The 17,386-nt window shown below is 32.1% G+C and overlaps 2 protein-coding genes across 2 annotated transcripts in view; both read left to right on the top strand.

Annotated features, from left to right (window-relative positions):
* Nucleotides 1-17,386, top strand: part of LOC107455201 (leucine-rich repeat-containing protein 1) — a 363,163-nt gene that overhangs the window by 273,399 nt on the left and 72,378 nt on the right. The window lies entirely within an intron of this gene.
* LOC107444768 (myo-inositol 2-dehydrogenase) overlaps nucleotides 1,180-17,386 on the top strand; it is a gene marked incomplete in the record, with an annotated part of 18,375 nt that continues 2,168 nt past the window's right edge. Inside the window, 5 exon segments of the mRNA XM_043052049.2 lie at nucleotides 1,180-1,378; nucleotides 2,673-2,877; nucleotides 5,832-5,902; nucleotides 9,209-9,317; nucleotides 11,675-11,794. Coding sequence (XP_042907983.2) covers nucleotides 1,375-1,378; nucleotides 2,673-2,877; nucleotides 5,832-5,902; nucleotides 9,209-9,317; nucleotides 11,675-11,794 — 509 coding nt within the window.

Here is a 17,386-nt window from a genome sequence, read left to right as displayed (position 1 = left end):
ATCCAAAAAGAATTATACTCTAGATAAATAAAGTAAAAAAAAGTTTAAAAAAAGTTAAAATAAAGTAAAAAATAGCCTAATAAATTTAATTATTTTGTAATTTAATTCCTTATGGGCACCTTAAATTCCGATTGTGATAAATTCAATAGTGTAAAAAATTGCTTTAATTGCTCAAAATTAATTTTCACATTTAAAAATAAAAAAAAGTTTTGTTTCAAAAAAATAATTTACCTAATTAATTAAGAAACACTTCTTTATATATTCTTTTCAATAATAGATTACGTTCAGAACAAGGTAACGACGGCGATCAGTCCCACTGAAATTAATCTACAAGAAACGATATCAAGTCGCGACAAAGGTAAAGAAAAAAAAAACAATGAAGCGCGAAAACGAACATGCGAGATCATGATATACGTTCTCAAAACTGATTCTGATTCTACCGCTCATCAATCAAGGCCGTTTCAACATAACGAAACGAACATCGTATTCCACAGCGCGAATTGGCATTGGAACGTAAGAGAAGATCCTTGCGTGTCTTGTATCGCTATATCGTTCGTCTTCTTTACTCGACGGCTTAAGACAGACTTCTGATGCATCGCCTGGAGCGAAAGTCGCTGTATCGGCCTGCCGATATAGGCGTTAAATTGTTATGTCACGATATATCGATTTATAGCCCAGTCCTAATTGGCAGATAATCATTATTGTTTGCTTTGCTTCCGACCGAGTCAAAACGTATTCTGTTATGCACGAGTATACTCGGTATAATAAATATTTGCGACATACCCGAGTTAACTCGGGCTAATCAGGGAAGCAGTTAAGATCTTGGCCCGCTAGAAACAGGAAGCTCGTTTCGATACCGTGCGATCAACGTATAGGGTGATCCTAAAAGGATTAATCTTTCTAACTAAAATAACTAAGTAAGAAAAAACAAAATGGAGTCAAGAAAGTTAAACAAAAAGAAAAGAAAAAAACAATTTTAGGTAAATCCTTCCATTTCATTTAAATGTATAATATTAACTTCATGGAAAAATTAACCTCGGTGTTACCTCGGTGAGAATTATTATTATACATAGAATCCTAGAGTACGTCGAATCATATGGCCAGAGAGTGTATATTTTGCGAAGGGAAAATTAATTGAACCTTTTTTGAATATACGCTGATAGGTAAAACACAAAAAATAAAATCACCCGCAGTCTTGTGATCATTCTGTCCATATCTGATAACGGATATTAAAAGATTGAAGTCTCTTGTTTCAACAATCGGAAGTTTTATCAATTTTTTATTCAACAATTTATCTCATCGACCTTGAACGAGTGACGTTGAGGAATCAATTGTCTTTCGGGAATTGTATAGTGTTTGCCTTGGATTAAGTAAATGAGTAAGTTTCTTTTTATTCTTAGAATTTTATGCGCATTAAAAGAAGATTTTTAATTTTTTATTTTTGCGCATTTCTTTTCAAAAATTCTTCGTACTCAGTTGTTTACACTGTTTTTTAACCTTTCCTGCTGAAACACAAAAGTTTTCCTTTATTAACCCCTTAACGATCGGTTAATTTTCAAGAAAACGGTCATAAAAGTGCCTATTTTTTGGCTTTTGCATTTGTATTACATATTTGATTAGTGTTGACATCTAGTTTAAAATAAACTATCTACAATTACCTTAAAAATATCCTGGTATTGCCATCTGGTGTGTAAAATGTGAAATGAAATGTTTTCCGAGCAAAAGAAATGAATTAGTTTTATTCTTATTGGCTACTGACACTCCACCCCATCACTATCACGGGAGCGAGAAATAGAGGGCGAAACCGTCATTTTCACGGGAAGGAAAGGCTTAATTCAATAAAGAAAAATATGAGGTGATTCCAGGTCCGAGAAACGGTCGCAACAACCGGTTAAAGAACTAAATTTTGCTCCACCAAACCTTTTTTTGATTAAAATAAAATTTTTGTACATAATCCGTTTATGATGATTGCAAACTGAAGGCTAACTTGCTAAAATATCTAGTTTGTAAAATTAGCCATCTATTTCTGTACTGAAGCCTACTATTATATTTTATTCCCTTATTTAAGAATGATAAAGAGACGATAACAATTCAGTATGGAATCTTGTTTAAATTGTATATTAGGCCTATATAGTTTTATTCCTTCTTGAAAATTATTACAATGTTTGGGGATAACCTGGTGGGTGGGGCCAAGAGTTCGCCTGCCGAAGATAATAAATGCACGTTACATCTGTCGAGTCTCCTCCCGTAACAACCTCTGGGGGAGTTCCCTTGTCTTCTGGATTGGTTCAAAATGACAAGGCCACGAGCATTCTTATCGTAAACCCAAAATTGGGTCAGTTGTTCAACAATGGTTATAAAAAAAAGTAAAAACGAACTTATAGATTGTTTATCAATTAAACGAAATCGGTCTTAAAAACGGCTTTTACAGGTTACTACTGTCATCGAAAAATTATAAATAGATCGTTTCCTTTTTTTTTTATTATTTGAGGAGTACACAAATTTAAATTTCTAATCTCAATACGTTAAATAAGGCTATGATATTTTTAGTAAAAAAAATATTTCTACGGAAAAAAAATTAAATTTGCGAACTTTTTTTTAAAGTTTATTGTATAAAATATTATTTTAAACAAACTGGTGAATATCGTTCACCATTTGACAATCTTTTATAGTAATGGTGCGGCGCTTGGCGGTGTTTGGCTTGGGCCGTATAGGAGCCCTCCATTTAAAGAATCTACGCTGGAATCCTCGTTCGGAGATCATCTATTGCGTCGACGAATCTGTTGAGAGAATGGAATATATAAAACATCATCTGAAACTGAAGGAAACTCTATTCCTAAAACCCTCACAAGCAGATATCGTTTTTCAAGATGAAAGGTAATTTTCGATAAATATTTTCTGATTAAACATGTCTGTTTATTTTAGCGGGATTCCTCGGGGATGGCTGAAGAAAGTATAGTTTAGGCAGAAACTTTTGATCCCTTCATCATGTTTTCAATTTTTTGCCCCTTTTGAGACATTTCGCCAAACCTGGAGAACTTTTTATGCGAATTGAAAACTTTTTGCACACTAGGGTGTCTCAGTTTTCACTTTTTTGTTGAAGCGAAATGTAATACCTGTCAAAAGGGGCTGTTAATCTTCTTCAACGAACATAATTTTGTTTAAAAAGTTGAAATAGATGTATTAAGGCTTACATTCAAAGTTTAGCATTTGGAATAAACGGGCATTATAGTTCGTTCACCTGGAGTTGGGATCCACCTCCTCGGACGCAGAGTTCCTATCAGCGAGGAGAAACATCTCCGTGCTTGAAAATGAGACAACCCTTCATGCACGCCAAACGCAAACAATGAATTCTTTTTCAGTCACTTACTTCTCTTGATCATCTTCTATTATACCTTTCGTTAATCAAGTTAATTAAATATATTTTAAAATTAAAAACTGCTGTTTTCCCTGAGAAATGTCTCAAAAAAGGACAAACTATTCCCTCAAAAGAGGCTATATATCATCCAATTTATGAAATATTTAATGTTAGAAAAATGCTCATAAAGAGTAAATATTTTTATCAGACAATCGCCAAATGGCAACTTTGTTCAGGATTGTTCACATACTTCTCCCAAAAATACAGTATCGTCGGATACTACGTGATGACCTATTTGTAAAACAAAATCAACTGTTTCAAGAAGTTGGGAAAAAATTATCAATTTATGACATACAACAGAAAGTTATCTTGATTTTTTAAAAAAAGTAAAAGACCTCGTCAACGACACTAAGTTGAATGCTTAACTGGTGGAAATATTGAATGATTATATCTCTATATTTAACTGACACCACTATTTTCGAAACCTAGCACTGTTATAAATCAAAAACTATTCCATGAAACAATGATTGTTTTTTTTTCTTCACATTTCTAGAAAAATGACAGTTGACCCTTCTTTAAAATTTGAAATTATTTTCAAAGTCATTCAATTTCAAAATGTTTTGTGTTTTTTTTCTGTCTTACAATTGAAAGAACAACATAGGAACTTCAAGGCAGATTTCGAAACAACTATTTTATTTCCATCGCTAAAATAAAGAAAAACTATGTAAAAACTCATTTATGAGAAAAACGATTTTTTTTTTACATTATGTCGCTCTTCATTATATAAAAATCTCATTTTTGGTTTTTTGTCGTTTATTTTTTTCTATTGTACGGTTAGTACCTAAAAGGTAAGAGAGTATTAGCTATGTTAAAATTTTCCTTTCACTAAAACAAAAAAGAGAGAGTAAAAGAATCGACTGCAAATAAATTTGTTTCTTATAGCCTTGAATCTGAAAGACAAGACCTGTTTAAGAAACCAAGGGACCTTCGAAAAGAATGTTTTTTAAGCAAATCTAATGTCCACAAAATGGAAATCACAAAAACCTGTCAAGTTTAGCCCCGATGCCAAAGGAGCTCTTAACATCAGCAGTGTAAAATTAACGGAGTATAACAACCCCTTGTTTATGGAAAAATTTGCCAAATGAACAATTCGGAACTTTAAGTAAACATTTTAAAGCTATTCTCAATAATAATCCGAAATAAAAAAGATAATTTTTTGGTAATATATATTTCTTATATTATGATATGTTTTAATATGAACTATATATATTCTTACCATGGAAATTGATTTTTTGCGGCTTTTTCAGCGGAGAAAATAATTGATTTGAATATCATGGAATAGCATTACGTCAAATGACGCTTAAATTCGTTCATCTCATTTATTTTGAAAGCTTGTAAAAACATTGTTAATCTAATAACGTAAAGTTATTAGGAAGAGCAACAAACCAAATAAATAAAAATTATAACTTATAGACAGTCTTTTAGTTCTTTGTATTATTTCGATAAATGTATTGTTTATTTAGCTTTTCAATCCGCACTTAAAACGAATATTCAGATGTACTGAAAAAGTTGCATCAGCACAAAATAATATTAATTTTCAAAGAGAGTTTTCTCAGGGTAAACAAATTAATTGAGTCACAAAGCATTGTGAAACAGAAAATTATAGTCATTTAAGAAATATATTTTTCATTTTTTAATTGTTGATTCGTTAAAGAATCTCCCCTCAGATTAACGCAGCGTCTTAACGTTCGACACCAAGCGAGTGATTTACTGCCAAGTCACTTACCTGGTCCTTCCACTGAATTTCTTCGATTCAGCAATAGAAATGAATGTTAGATATTTAAATAAACTTTCCTTGAGAAACCTCATTTTTTTCTAAATGTCTCTTACCTGGTTCTTCCACTCATTGCGAATAATATACGAAACGATAATTATGCTCATATTGTAAGTGTAGATGAGTCTAACGAAAATATTGACCCATGTAAGAAATAGGAGCTAAATCGGTAAAATGTCACAGTATATCGCACTATTATCGGCTGTTCCCTATAAAGGGTATTTAATAGCTGTTCTTTTATTCCTCCCCAAGAGAATTAAACATTGCTATAGTTTGTCTAAAATAAGAACTGTGACTTTTCCAAGTAGGGGTGAGGGGCCACTCGGATTGGCGAGAGAATCTTCGGTCCATTGTCCTAGAATGAAACTACCCTCCTTGAAATGCACCATTCTTGTTTCCATAGCACCACACGGTGGGAGGAGTTCTCAACTTAGACAAACTATACAGTTCATCATCAGTTATGTGATGCTGTTTGTGAGCAGGATTTTCCCCTTCTCCAGCATCATGCTTTTTCCTACTCTATCTTGATATTTACTTCTTATTGAAGTTTGGGGTCTGTAAGGGGAAAACCTTGAATGACTGTTCACAAAAAAGAGATGTTATTGTGTGCTACAAAATATATATTTTTATTTCCTTAAGCATCGACTGCATCCTGGTTCTGACACCTGCCATTTCACACGAAGAATTGGTCTTGAAATCTCTCAATTCAGGTGAGTTTGTCTGTCTCTCTCGGATCTTTCAAAAAACAAATGGGGATTTCCAGTAGATCACCGAAGATCAAGCATGTGTATGGGGTGGGTGATCAGCCTCCGAAGGAAACGGGTCCTCCTTAAACTGCCAGTGATCAGGGCTACCACATCTTCGGGGATATTTTCCAGCTCCAGTGCGACGGAAATAAACTACCTCTAAGAAATTAAATTATAATAATTTAGTTTTGAGCTACATTTAAGATCATTTTTAAACAAGCTAATATTACGATTTCCCTTAACACTAGATTGCCTAAGGAAGTCATTTTGACTGCTATTCATTTCAATTAGAAACACAATGATGACACAATTTCTTAGATTTTTGTACAACATATAATTTTCTTTATTGTTAATATTTACTAATAACTTGTTATATAACTGTAAATAATATAAAAAAATATAAAAAATTAATTTTTAACAAATTTCTTTACACATTATTTATTCTCTCACAGTGCAGTCATTTTGACTGCTTTTTGGCGCTATAGGTATATACTAAGCTACAGTCTTTTTAGTGTTAACCACTACCCTTATCGATCAAAAAAAAATCAACAACAATGCGAAAATCTACATCTTTTTTTTTAAATTTCATTTATAAATACTAAAATTAAACATAATGAGTTCCCTAGAAGAGTATGAAACTCATTGGAACAGTCTTCGCGTAGAACTTTTTGATGGAACACATTCGCCTTTGCGTTACTCCGAGAGCTTCCCCATTATCCTTCGACCACATGGAATATTTTTTACGTCAACATTCTGGTCGATGCAAGCTGGAAGCAGAATTAGTATCGCTGGTATTCAAACCACCTCATTGTGAGGATCTAAGCCATCGGTATTATGGAATGCGTTTTTGGACACTGATGGAGTGTAAGACATGCAGTTTAAGTTACTTAGATTTCGTTACTTAGATTCAAGAAACGGACGCTATTAACCGCTTAACTTACCCACTTTTTTGAAAAAAGGAATGCAAAAAATCAATATATTTTTTTTAAATAAATACAAGGAACTAAAACAAAACATAGAACACAAATTCTAAATTGAAATTTCAATTTTTTTTATGTGTAAAAAATATTTTATTTACTATCAGTTTACTATCCCAAATGGTCTCGGGCAAATGAAAAATTCTGCTATGCCCGAGTATACTCGGGATAATAAATGTTTGCAATATATACATACCCGAGTGAACCCGGGATAATCGGGGAAGCTGTTAAAGAAAATCCGGGTGACATTATGACGCTTGCAACGATAGAAATTTCTTTAGTATTAGTTTCGTATCATTTACTACGGAATGAGTTATAAATAAGGCCCGGATTTTGATGACATTTGCATTTTTTGGACATTTTTTGTCTTTTAGAGCATTTTTTAGCTTTATAGGGCATTTTTCTTTAAATTTTGGGGCGTATTTTGCATTTTAATGCATTTTTTAAAGTTTTCTGTTCATTTTTTCCAATTTTTATAATTTTTTATCAATTTTCATTACTACACTGGCTTTCAAACAATGAAGAAAATCTATAGGATATTAACAGGTGAAGCAAAATCTTTTCAAATTGAAGAAGAATTGTCAGTAAGTGAGACCGTCCTTTTCAAGTACACACCTATAACATCAGTAGACGTTGAAAGAAGCTTCTGCAGGAATGAAAATTTACTTTCAGACAAGAGACGCTCGTTTACATTTCAAATTATCAAAAAACATTTAATAATCCAATGTAATTCTGATATTTAGTAATATTATGAGATGGAAGTTGTTATATCCATTAAAGTTTCTATACAAAATAAAAATATTTTGGTGTCAATATATTTTCCTTTTTTTGTTATTTTAGGATATAAAACATATTTTTCAAACTTTAATGAACGTAGAACAAGTATTGCATTGCTTTATATTTTTTAAATGACTCATAATAATTTTAAAGAGCAAAACATTTTTTTAATTCAATATTTTTACTTTATTTAAGGCATTTTTTGCGCAATTTTTGCATTTTTAAGGGCATTTTTTGCCCTTTTTAAAGGCATTTTTTGCACTTTTTAAGGGCATTAGTTGAGATTTTTTAGGTCATCAAAATCCGGGCTCTAGTTATAAATAACATTTTTATGTGCTCAGTTTGTATAAATATTCCTCAAATTTTAACTCCTTATTAGTCCTCTGCAACGATCTGTTTTGTTTGCAGAAATGTGGGTACAGATTAGAGATACTTTCTCTTGTGTGTTATACAGTCAATATTATTAGACTCGCTATTAAAATTCTATGTAAAAACTTAATTATCAGGTGTTACTCTATACAGCTTTATTATTTTCATGAGAATGTTTGCACTTGTTTACGTTAGTGTATCAATTGGGTTGTTATGCGATACCTTACAAATAGGAAGCATATAAAAAAATCTCCTGAATAAAATCCGCCATTCAATATAAAATCCTATAAACTCGTGCAAAACATGTCATTATACAGTGAATCTAATCATTGGATCGAATTATTGTAATATACAGTGTTTCGCAAACTTTTGTGTACCCCTTCTAAATATTTCGTAAAGCTGTGTACCACTGATAAAAAAATTAATGTATTTTTTAGTATAAAAAAATTGCAAAAAAGTTAAAAATCACAACCGGCTGTTGATACCACTCATTATTAACTGTTAACTTTGCAAAACATAGACAATAGAAAAATACGTTATCGTAAATTTTCATGGCTAGATTTGTTTTTAAATAAAAGTTTTTGAAATTTTCGTTTGTTGCGAGATATTTCGCATAAGAACGCGTTCCCCCGGCAAACCGTTACCGTACCCCTGGGGGTACGCGTACCACACTTTGGGGGACACTGTACTAATATAATGCCTGATATAATAAATATTCTATATTTGAATAATATATCGTCTCATTTAACCCATTGGTACAGGAACAGGTGCAAACCGGTTTCAGTCGCGTCAAGACAATAAAGCAGTAAAAGTATCACCTGTTTACGTAGAATCTTGATAGTGCGTCTAATAATATCCAGGGACTGTACGTTCGATCATATCTATAAACACAGAACTTATAAACTCGATTGTTTATAAACACGGAAGATCCTGTGCAGGGTCAACTCTTTACAGTGGACAAAATTACGGAAATCCCATTGACCTCCCCACCCAAAAAAAATGGTCTTCATAAAATAAAAGGTCGCAATAAAAATCACCTGGTCTTAGCGAAAATGAATGTTTGGAAGCTAAATGAATATCCTTTTATAAATGAATACCGAAATTGGAAAAGGGTTAAAAATCAAAATAATGTATATTATTTCAATAGGTAAAGTTGTGTTTTGTGAGAAACCTTTGGCTACAACTGAAGAAGGCATAAGAAGATGTTTGGAGAGAGCGAAAAAATTATCTTTGCCAATATTATGTGGATTCAACAGGTATATATGTTTGATTCCGATCCTGAGCTTCATGAGATATGTATAAAATACTTAAGCTGCGATGTGGTAACCAAGGTTTATACTATCACTTAATAGATCATGGGTTGGAATCCTCTTGTCGCCTCGTTTCGTACTCTCCAATCTCTTGTGTTCTGTGTTGGGACAAGAGGTTAAACATTGGTAAACCTAAAAAATGAGTCAACTGTTCAACACCAGTTAAGCAAAAATAATAATAAATATATGCATCTTTTCAATTCAGTGTAAAAAGAAAGACAGAGGATACCTCATTTGTCTAGATAGAAACATAATTTCTCTCCTACTCTGAATTTACATAGTTTACTGTGAATCTAAGGAATTAATGAAAATTATTTTCAGTTTCATCAAAGTCGATTATGACAAAGTTAATGGAAGTAAGCAAATTTTAGAAGAAGAACAGTTTTTCTTAATAGAGATGGGATCGGGATAGCCTGGTTGGTAGAGCCCATGTCCAAGAGTTAGATCCCAGCCGGCCGAAGAGTAAATGGTGACTGATGCATGTTAAATCTGTCGAGTCGCAAAGTCACCCGTGTTCCCATAACAAATCAATACCTCGGGGATCTAGGAGTTTCCTTGTCTTCTGGATTGAGTTCAAAATGACAAGGCCATGGAGTTAACCATGAGTAGTCTTAAACCTAAAATTGGCTCGCATGTTCAACGACGTATGTAAAATATAAAATAAAATAGAGATCAGAACGTTTATTAAGAAAAGGTCTCATGATAAACTTTTTTATTACCTTTAACGAAGAGTTTGGTTCATTTAGGAAACTAGTCACTCATTAAGGAAACTAGTCTCTTGTCCAACACAACAGCTGACCGACACCCAGTCAGAGAATCAAGAAGTACGATGGTCTCTAACAGCTAAACTCTCGCATCAACATTTCATACTGTTTAAACAGGGTCCTTATCAGTCACAGAGCCCTGTGCATCCATAAAGATGCATTTGGGTCCACGTGCCCTACCGAAAAATCTCACATAGAGTGCAAAGATCTCGCAAATGTTCTGTGACCAGTCAGTGTGCTTCTATTAATTGCTGGTCATATCATGCTGGGCAGGCATCATGTCCAGAACATCAAAAGACAGAGAGGTCATTTTCAACACTCTCCTGATGAGAACACGTCGCGATTTGCTGTCCACACAGACTCACTAAAAAGAACCAGCCCCCAATCATCCTTTGATCAAGACAAGTGTTCTCAGCACCTGCAAGATCGTTCTTATTGTGGCTACAATTAAAGAAATGCAGACTAAGGCCACCTGCCTTAAGTCTCTGGGAGACTGTTATTCATAAAATAGATGTTTCTGTTACATTATACAAGCCGCGAGACGATTGTGTCGATGTCACGGACCTTTTGACTTGAAGTCTCAAATAATGGACTGCCTGACCAGATCAGCGGACCACTGTCTCTGTGTCCACAAAGTGAACATCGCACACTCTGAAGTCCTTACAACAATAGGCCTGCAACGAGTCTTCCAACTATCCGCCACCATGTGGCGTTGTCTAGACGATGATAACCGGCCATACGAGCAAAGGTAAACAAAGAAATTAAAACAAAGATTCTGCGATGTTTTAAAACGTCCTTACGCTGCAAGTTTCGGCAAGCAAAGTATATCTGCACACACGCGATCACAGCGCCACTGTGTCTCAGAAGCGTTCGCGATGAGTTTGCTATCATCTGTTACCTTATTTGGGATAGGCTTTACTTATTTTATTCTTTTTTAAGAAAAGAAAATATTCTTCCCTTAAGTTGTTTTCATCAGTATATAAAAATTACGAAATTTATCAGGCATTAAAAATTTATAGCGATCTACCACTTTTGGCCTTTATCTGATGCATATCTAGGGCTTGAACCTTCAATTAAACAATTAATTTTAAAACCAATTTCTAGTTAAAGTTAGGATTACATGTTAGATAATATTTTCAAACCTAATGACAACTAAAGCTGAAGATAAAATAAAGTATGGATATTTTTCCTTTTAAATAAATTATCAATGCTTTATTAAATGCTTTTTTTTATTCATTTTTTTAAAAACTGTTTAATAAAAAATGTGTGACTACTTTTTATGTACCACATATAATTAAATAAAACTGCAGAAAAAATTCCAAATCGATGTTTGGAATGTAGTAAATAACTTATATTTCATTTTTATTGAATTTTCTAAATTTTTAAGCGTATGACAATGGAGTCGTCTTTTTATTTTGAGATGTAGCAAAGTTAAAGGAACCTAAATGTACCTCAGCTTTACTTCAAATTTAAAACAAATTTGGGAACCGTGCTTCTCACACATAAGCAGAGCAGGTATTTGAAAGTTGTTATTTTCAGACGTTTCGACCCGGGACTGCGGAGTCTGAAAGAGAGGGTGGATTCGGGTGAGATCGGAAAAGTACACGTGATCAAAATGTCCTGCAGAGATTCCCCAAGATCTCCCATATCCTACTTGAAAACATCAGGTCAGTTTAACGTTCCTTTTAAAAAAAGTATTTTCAGCAAATTTAACGCGATTTTAAAGTGCGTTTGGTGGAAATTTAAAATTCAAAGTCATCTAAGATTTTATTAAAAAAAAATTTGAATTTTTTTTTAAATATTTAAACGAGTTAGATTTTAATTTATATGTGTAAAATTTAAACTGTGGGAAAATGTGACAAAATTCATTGAAATAGTGAAAGTTGAAAATATCCAGAAACTAAAAAAGAAATCAAAATTCAATGTTTGCATATAAAACGGAGTGTTAAATAATGTTGATTTTAAAGCTACTAAATTTTTAGAAATTTTGTTTTTACTTTCAGAATTCGTAGTTATAATTTTTGTTTAAAGAAATAAGCAAAAAAATAAAAATTTTATTTATGCATGTAAGTCATAATTCATTAAAATCCATTAAATTAAAAATTATATTCAGTTTTTATAAAAGCTAATAAAAATCATTTCTGTATTTTAATGAATGGCGAAATTTTATGTGTTGTTAATTTTTTACTAATCAAAGATTGAGCACAAAAGTTTTATTAAAAAATTTATTCATAAGGTAAACTAAATGTGTATATGGTAAAATTACAAAAAAATAATTTAATTTTTGAGCAAAATATGTTTGGTTTAGTAACACTGAATAACTTATTTAGAAATACATTCTAAATATGGTTGTCAAAATTAAATAGATTCATTTTATGTTGGAGTTTAAGAGCATTTTTTCCAAAATGTAAAAAATTATTGTTATTATTGCTGTATATTCCCAAAGACAAAATTTTATTTTCGTAATGATTTTTTGGATCCCTTTTTTATAAAATTTATATTTTTTACTTCAAAAATATTAAAATCTCGTCTTTTTTTAAGAACTGAACTTTCGGAAAAACTCGTAGTAATTATTCAATAAGCACTGAACTGAGTAAACTATTAAAAGAAAAATATTGTCTAATTTGTCAAGATTTTTATTCAAATCTATAGAATTTAAAATCGTAAAAGGGAGTTTGTAATTTGCTCGATGACAAAGTTGGAAGACATAACACATTATAAAAAAATCTCCTTATTTTTATTAAAATTAAATTTTGAAATAGTTAAAATTAAGTTTTTTGAAGAGTTTCAGAGATTAAGTGTTTTGATTTCAGAAAGAGAACAAAAAAGATTTCTGAACAATAATCTACTCTAAACATTTTAAAGTTAATATACACATAAATTTTGTTTTATGCAAAGTTATGTTACCTAATTGAATTTAATACTAAAATTAGATTTCTAGAATAAATGTTAAAAACAAGGGCATGCACGTAAGTATGGAGTGAATTTTTCATTTGAATTATTTTTGTTTCGCTATTTTAGAAATTGCTTTAAGTTTCAAATATTTTCTCTGGAGTTAGGCTGTTAGGTCAAATTTAGCTATTACAATAAAAATGGCACAAAACATCAGAATTTTGGGAAAGCATTACTCCAACGCTATAAAAAATTTACGAAAATTGAGAATATTTATTACGTATAGAAAATACTGTATAAAATTATACAACATGAGTAGTTATTTACAGTAAGAAGGTTTATATAGTTTCAAATAAGTTTTGCCTTAAGTGTAATGTACTTAAAATGAGACTTTTTCTTTTTTTAAAGCAAAAACTTCGAAAAGCATTGTAAATGGATCGTTGAAAGTCATTTAAAGAAAAGAACATAAAGCAGAGCTACTATACCTCTGATTTATTTCAAGCATCACTGGCTGCCGTCAGTGTGCGGGTGGGTGACCACTTGGATCAGCCTGCGTAGGGACCGAGGGTGTGCGTTATTGGTCCTCGTTGAACTGTGCTACCGTAAAGTGCTCGACTTCGCGTGCAGATCGTCGGGCTACCGAAGCGGGGGTGCCATCCCCTCTGCAGAGGATCAAAATTGTGATGGCATTTCTTCGGATCATCCTCAGGGATGTTTCCCAGACCGTCGGCAATAGCCCATTGTGCAGCTCTAGTGCGACGTAAATGAACTACTATTACCTCTGATTTATTCACGGACCATTCTCACTGCATGCGATTCACACATTCAGTTTTGGGGACGGTTTGGGGGACAAAGAAATTATATATATATTACTTGATTAACTAACTATTGTAAGGTAAGTAGGATGTAAATATTAAAAAGTTTTCATTATTCAGTTCTTTTAAGTTTAAACGTTTAGAATATATATATAAGAGGGAAATAGGGCCAAGGTAGCCAAGTTGGCAGGACACTGAACTCAGGTTCGTGAGAACAGGAGTTCACATCCAGCCGTCCGAAAACTCTCTGTGTAGTAAATGGTGACTGGTGCACCTTGAATATGTCGGGTCATAAAGTCCTCCATGTTGCCATAACAAATTAAACTCTGGGGGTGCTGAATTGGAGATTGAGCGTTCTATGGTTCAGGTCAAAATTACAATTGCAGATGAATGAATGGATGCATGACCCTATAAACAGGTATGACGTATGGGTGAGGCAGGAAGACGAATTCTTCGTCATAGATGGCGCCATTGGAAAACAAGAACAGTTGCATCCCATCTGCTTTAATGGCCAAAGACAAGAACAATAGGAGGAGATAACCAATAACCCCGTCGAACATGCATTGAAACTATGTCACTGGCTACCACACACTGCTTTCAAGAAATAAACATGGGATCTCATGCTTTCAGATGGTGTTAGACAGCACAGTATTGGTTAGTTTCAGAAATAAGGCGAAACGTAGAAATAAATAATAAATAAAGTTAAAATAAGGGTTTTGTCTTTCGACCCCACTTCTGACTAAACAGTTGAGAATCGGGATCATATTTTCCAGGTAGAGGATACCAGAATGCATAAATCAGAAACTGTCATAAAAAAGTATATTTATTCAGTATAAGTTCGTATTTTTGTTAGATTTTGTAACTTAAAATATGGTTTTGACAAGGAAATTTAATATTTATATCTTGGACCATTATGATTACACGTTAAAGCGCGAAAATCTGATAATTAGAGTTAAATTTCATACCATGAGTCACATTTTTATTTTTATTTTGCACACTCTTCAAAGAAAAGCAAAAATTTTTTTTAATATTAGAGAGATTTTGCATAGCGATACGGTATCCCGCTGCCTGTAACGGTAACGTTATTTGATCTTCACAAGCTTCACAGCGTATGAGTGAAAATTTTTATGCAAACTGCAGAATCAAGGTTAGCGTTGTGCATAGCTTGAGAAAAACGCTATGCAAAATCTCTCTAACAATATTATTCGTTCGTAAACGCTAAGTTTAAAAATTGTTTTAAAAAGTGTTTAAATCACGTTAAGAATATTAAAAAAAAAAAACTTTCGTAAAAAACGTAAATTGGGGAACTTTCGTCTGATAATTGAGAAGCTGAGAGTATGAACATTTTAGAGACATTTTAGTGAATTTTGAGAAAATTAGTGAATTTTTAGTAAATTTAGTGAATTTTTAGAAAATTTTATACGTTGATAAAGAAATAAAGATAGTATTGCTTTTATGCTTTTGTCCGCAAGGCTCAACTTGGCAAAACTTTTGAATTTTCAACAATAATTTAAACTGTTATAACAATAATTTGAATCAGTTATAAAAAAAACTGTTTTTTTTTCTTCCTTTCTTTCAGATGCACTTGAAACCCTTTTCCACTCTAAAAACATTTAAAGACTATTACTTTGTACCTTCATCTACTGAGATTTACGAAATTTAATAACATACAAAATAAATTAATGTTGTATAGATAAATAAGACAAAAATAAAGTCTTTTCCCGAGAAATCTCATATAATTTCAAGGATATCATTTCAAATCTTCTTCTACTCTGCTAAAAATCTAAGAAACGTTATTTTCCCCCAAAACAAATATAAATACTTAAAATATAACTTACCGATAACATTTCCTTGGCATGAATATATCGAAATCTTTGAATGTAATAGAAGATAAGCCATGCAAAAGATATGATCATGAGAACGATGAAAGATAAAGAAACAAATAACACAGATGTCCTATTTATTTGTCCAAATCTAAAAATTCCACGAGGTCCAACACCGATTCTCATTATAATGCGGGTACCATTATCTACTAAAGATGCTAGTTGTTCTCCCTTCCTTTCGTTTATCACTACAAATGTTATCCGGTACGCTACAAAATAACAAATCGATACATTAAATAAAATAATTAAGTACAGGAGAGAAAAACATTTATGAGTAATGCATTACAAATGTCATGCGGTAAGTTACAAAATAACAAATCGATACATTAAATAAAATAATTAAGTACAGGAGAGAAAAACGTTTATGAGTAATACATTACAAATGTTATCCGGTACGCTACGAAATAACAAAATGATATATTAAATAAAATAACTAAGTACAGGAGAGAAAAACATTTATGAGTAATACATTACAAATAATATCCAGTAAGTTACAAAATAACAAATCGAAATATATTAAACAAAATAACTAAGTACAGGAGAGAAAAATATTTATGGGTAATAAATACACTATAGATGTTATCAGGTACGTTACAGAATGACTAATCGATATATTAAACACAATAATTAAGTAAACAAGAGAAAAACATCTATAAGTAATACACTACAAATGCTAACCGGTACGCTACAAAATAATTAATCGATATAATAAACGAAATAACTAATTACAGAAGAGAAGAACCTTTTATTTATAGGCACTACTTTAAGTCAGGGCTTTTTAAACTATGGGTAAAGATAAGCCGTATGGTTAAACTTTGGGGTCGTAAAAAATATGAATTGTAATATATTTTCTACATGGTGTGTGTGGGGGAATAGTTAAAAATATTATTATTATAGGTATATTGCTGCTATATGGAGGGAAAAAAAACTGAACACCTTAACAAATTTTGACCAACAGGGATCGAGTTTTCATGTACCAAGATGCAAATATAAAAATGCGATTAAACATGTTAGTTTGTGCTGATGATTTTTTAAGTTATAAAACAACACACAAAAAACGTAACTTCTCTGGATTAAAACGTAGCTTCTTTAATTCTTGACCTTCGAAATATGGTATCAGTCGCAATCTGGAAAAACAATTTCCCAATAAGTTTGAGATTTTGGCCATATTTCTGTAAATATTCAAGAGAAAATGAAGTAAAAGTAAAACAAACGTAAAGGCTTCACAATTGTGTGACCAATGGCATGATTGCGGCAATGCGGCCAGCATTGCGCATAGGCCACCTTTACTTCCCAGATAAACTAGTATCCTTCGACTTGAAGCTAGAAGGGCTTCAAGCCGCCACTGGGAATCGAACTTCAGTGCTTCACAATGACAATTCAGTGCCTTAACTACTGAGCCCTAGCGGTTCTAAGAGAAGATACAAAAAAAATGACCCCACTTCTTAAATTCGTTTATCCAAAAATAATTTAATAGAAAATGTCACTTTTTAAGCTTATTTATTTGTCAATAAAGATCGATACATTTTTGAATTGCAATTTATACAAACCTTTACAATTTGAAACAACAAAACGCAAAATATAAACTAAATAAATATAATAAATTTTGAGAAATGAAAAAAAAACGTTTTTTTTTCTTTTAAATTTTTTATGTCATAAAG

Source organism: Parasteatoda tepidariorum, chromosome 7 (assembly GCF_043381705.1).
Source record: "Parasteatoda tepidariorum isolate YZ-2023 chromosome 7, CAS_Ptep_4.0, whole genome shotgun sequence".
Classification (NCBI taxonomy): domain Eukaryota; kingdom Metazoa; phylum Arthropoda; class Arachnida; order Araneae; family Theridiidae; genus Parasteatoda; species Parasteatoda tepidariorum.
This window is presented reverse-complemented; position numbering and strand designations above follow the sequence as displayed.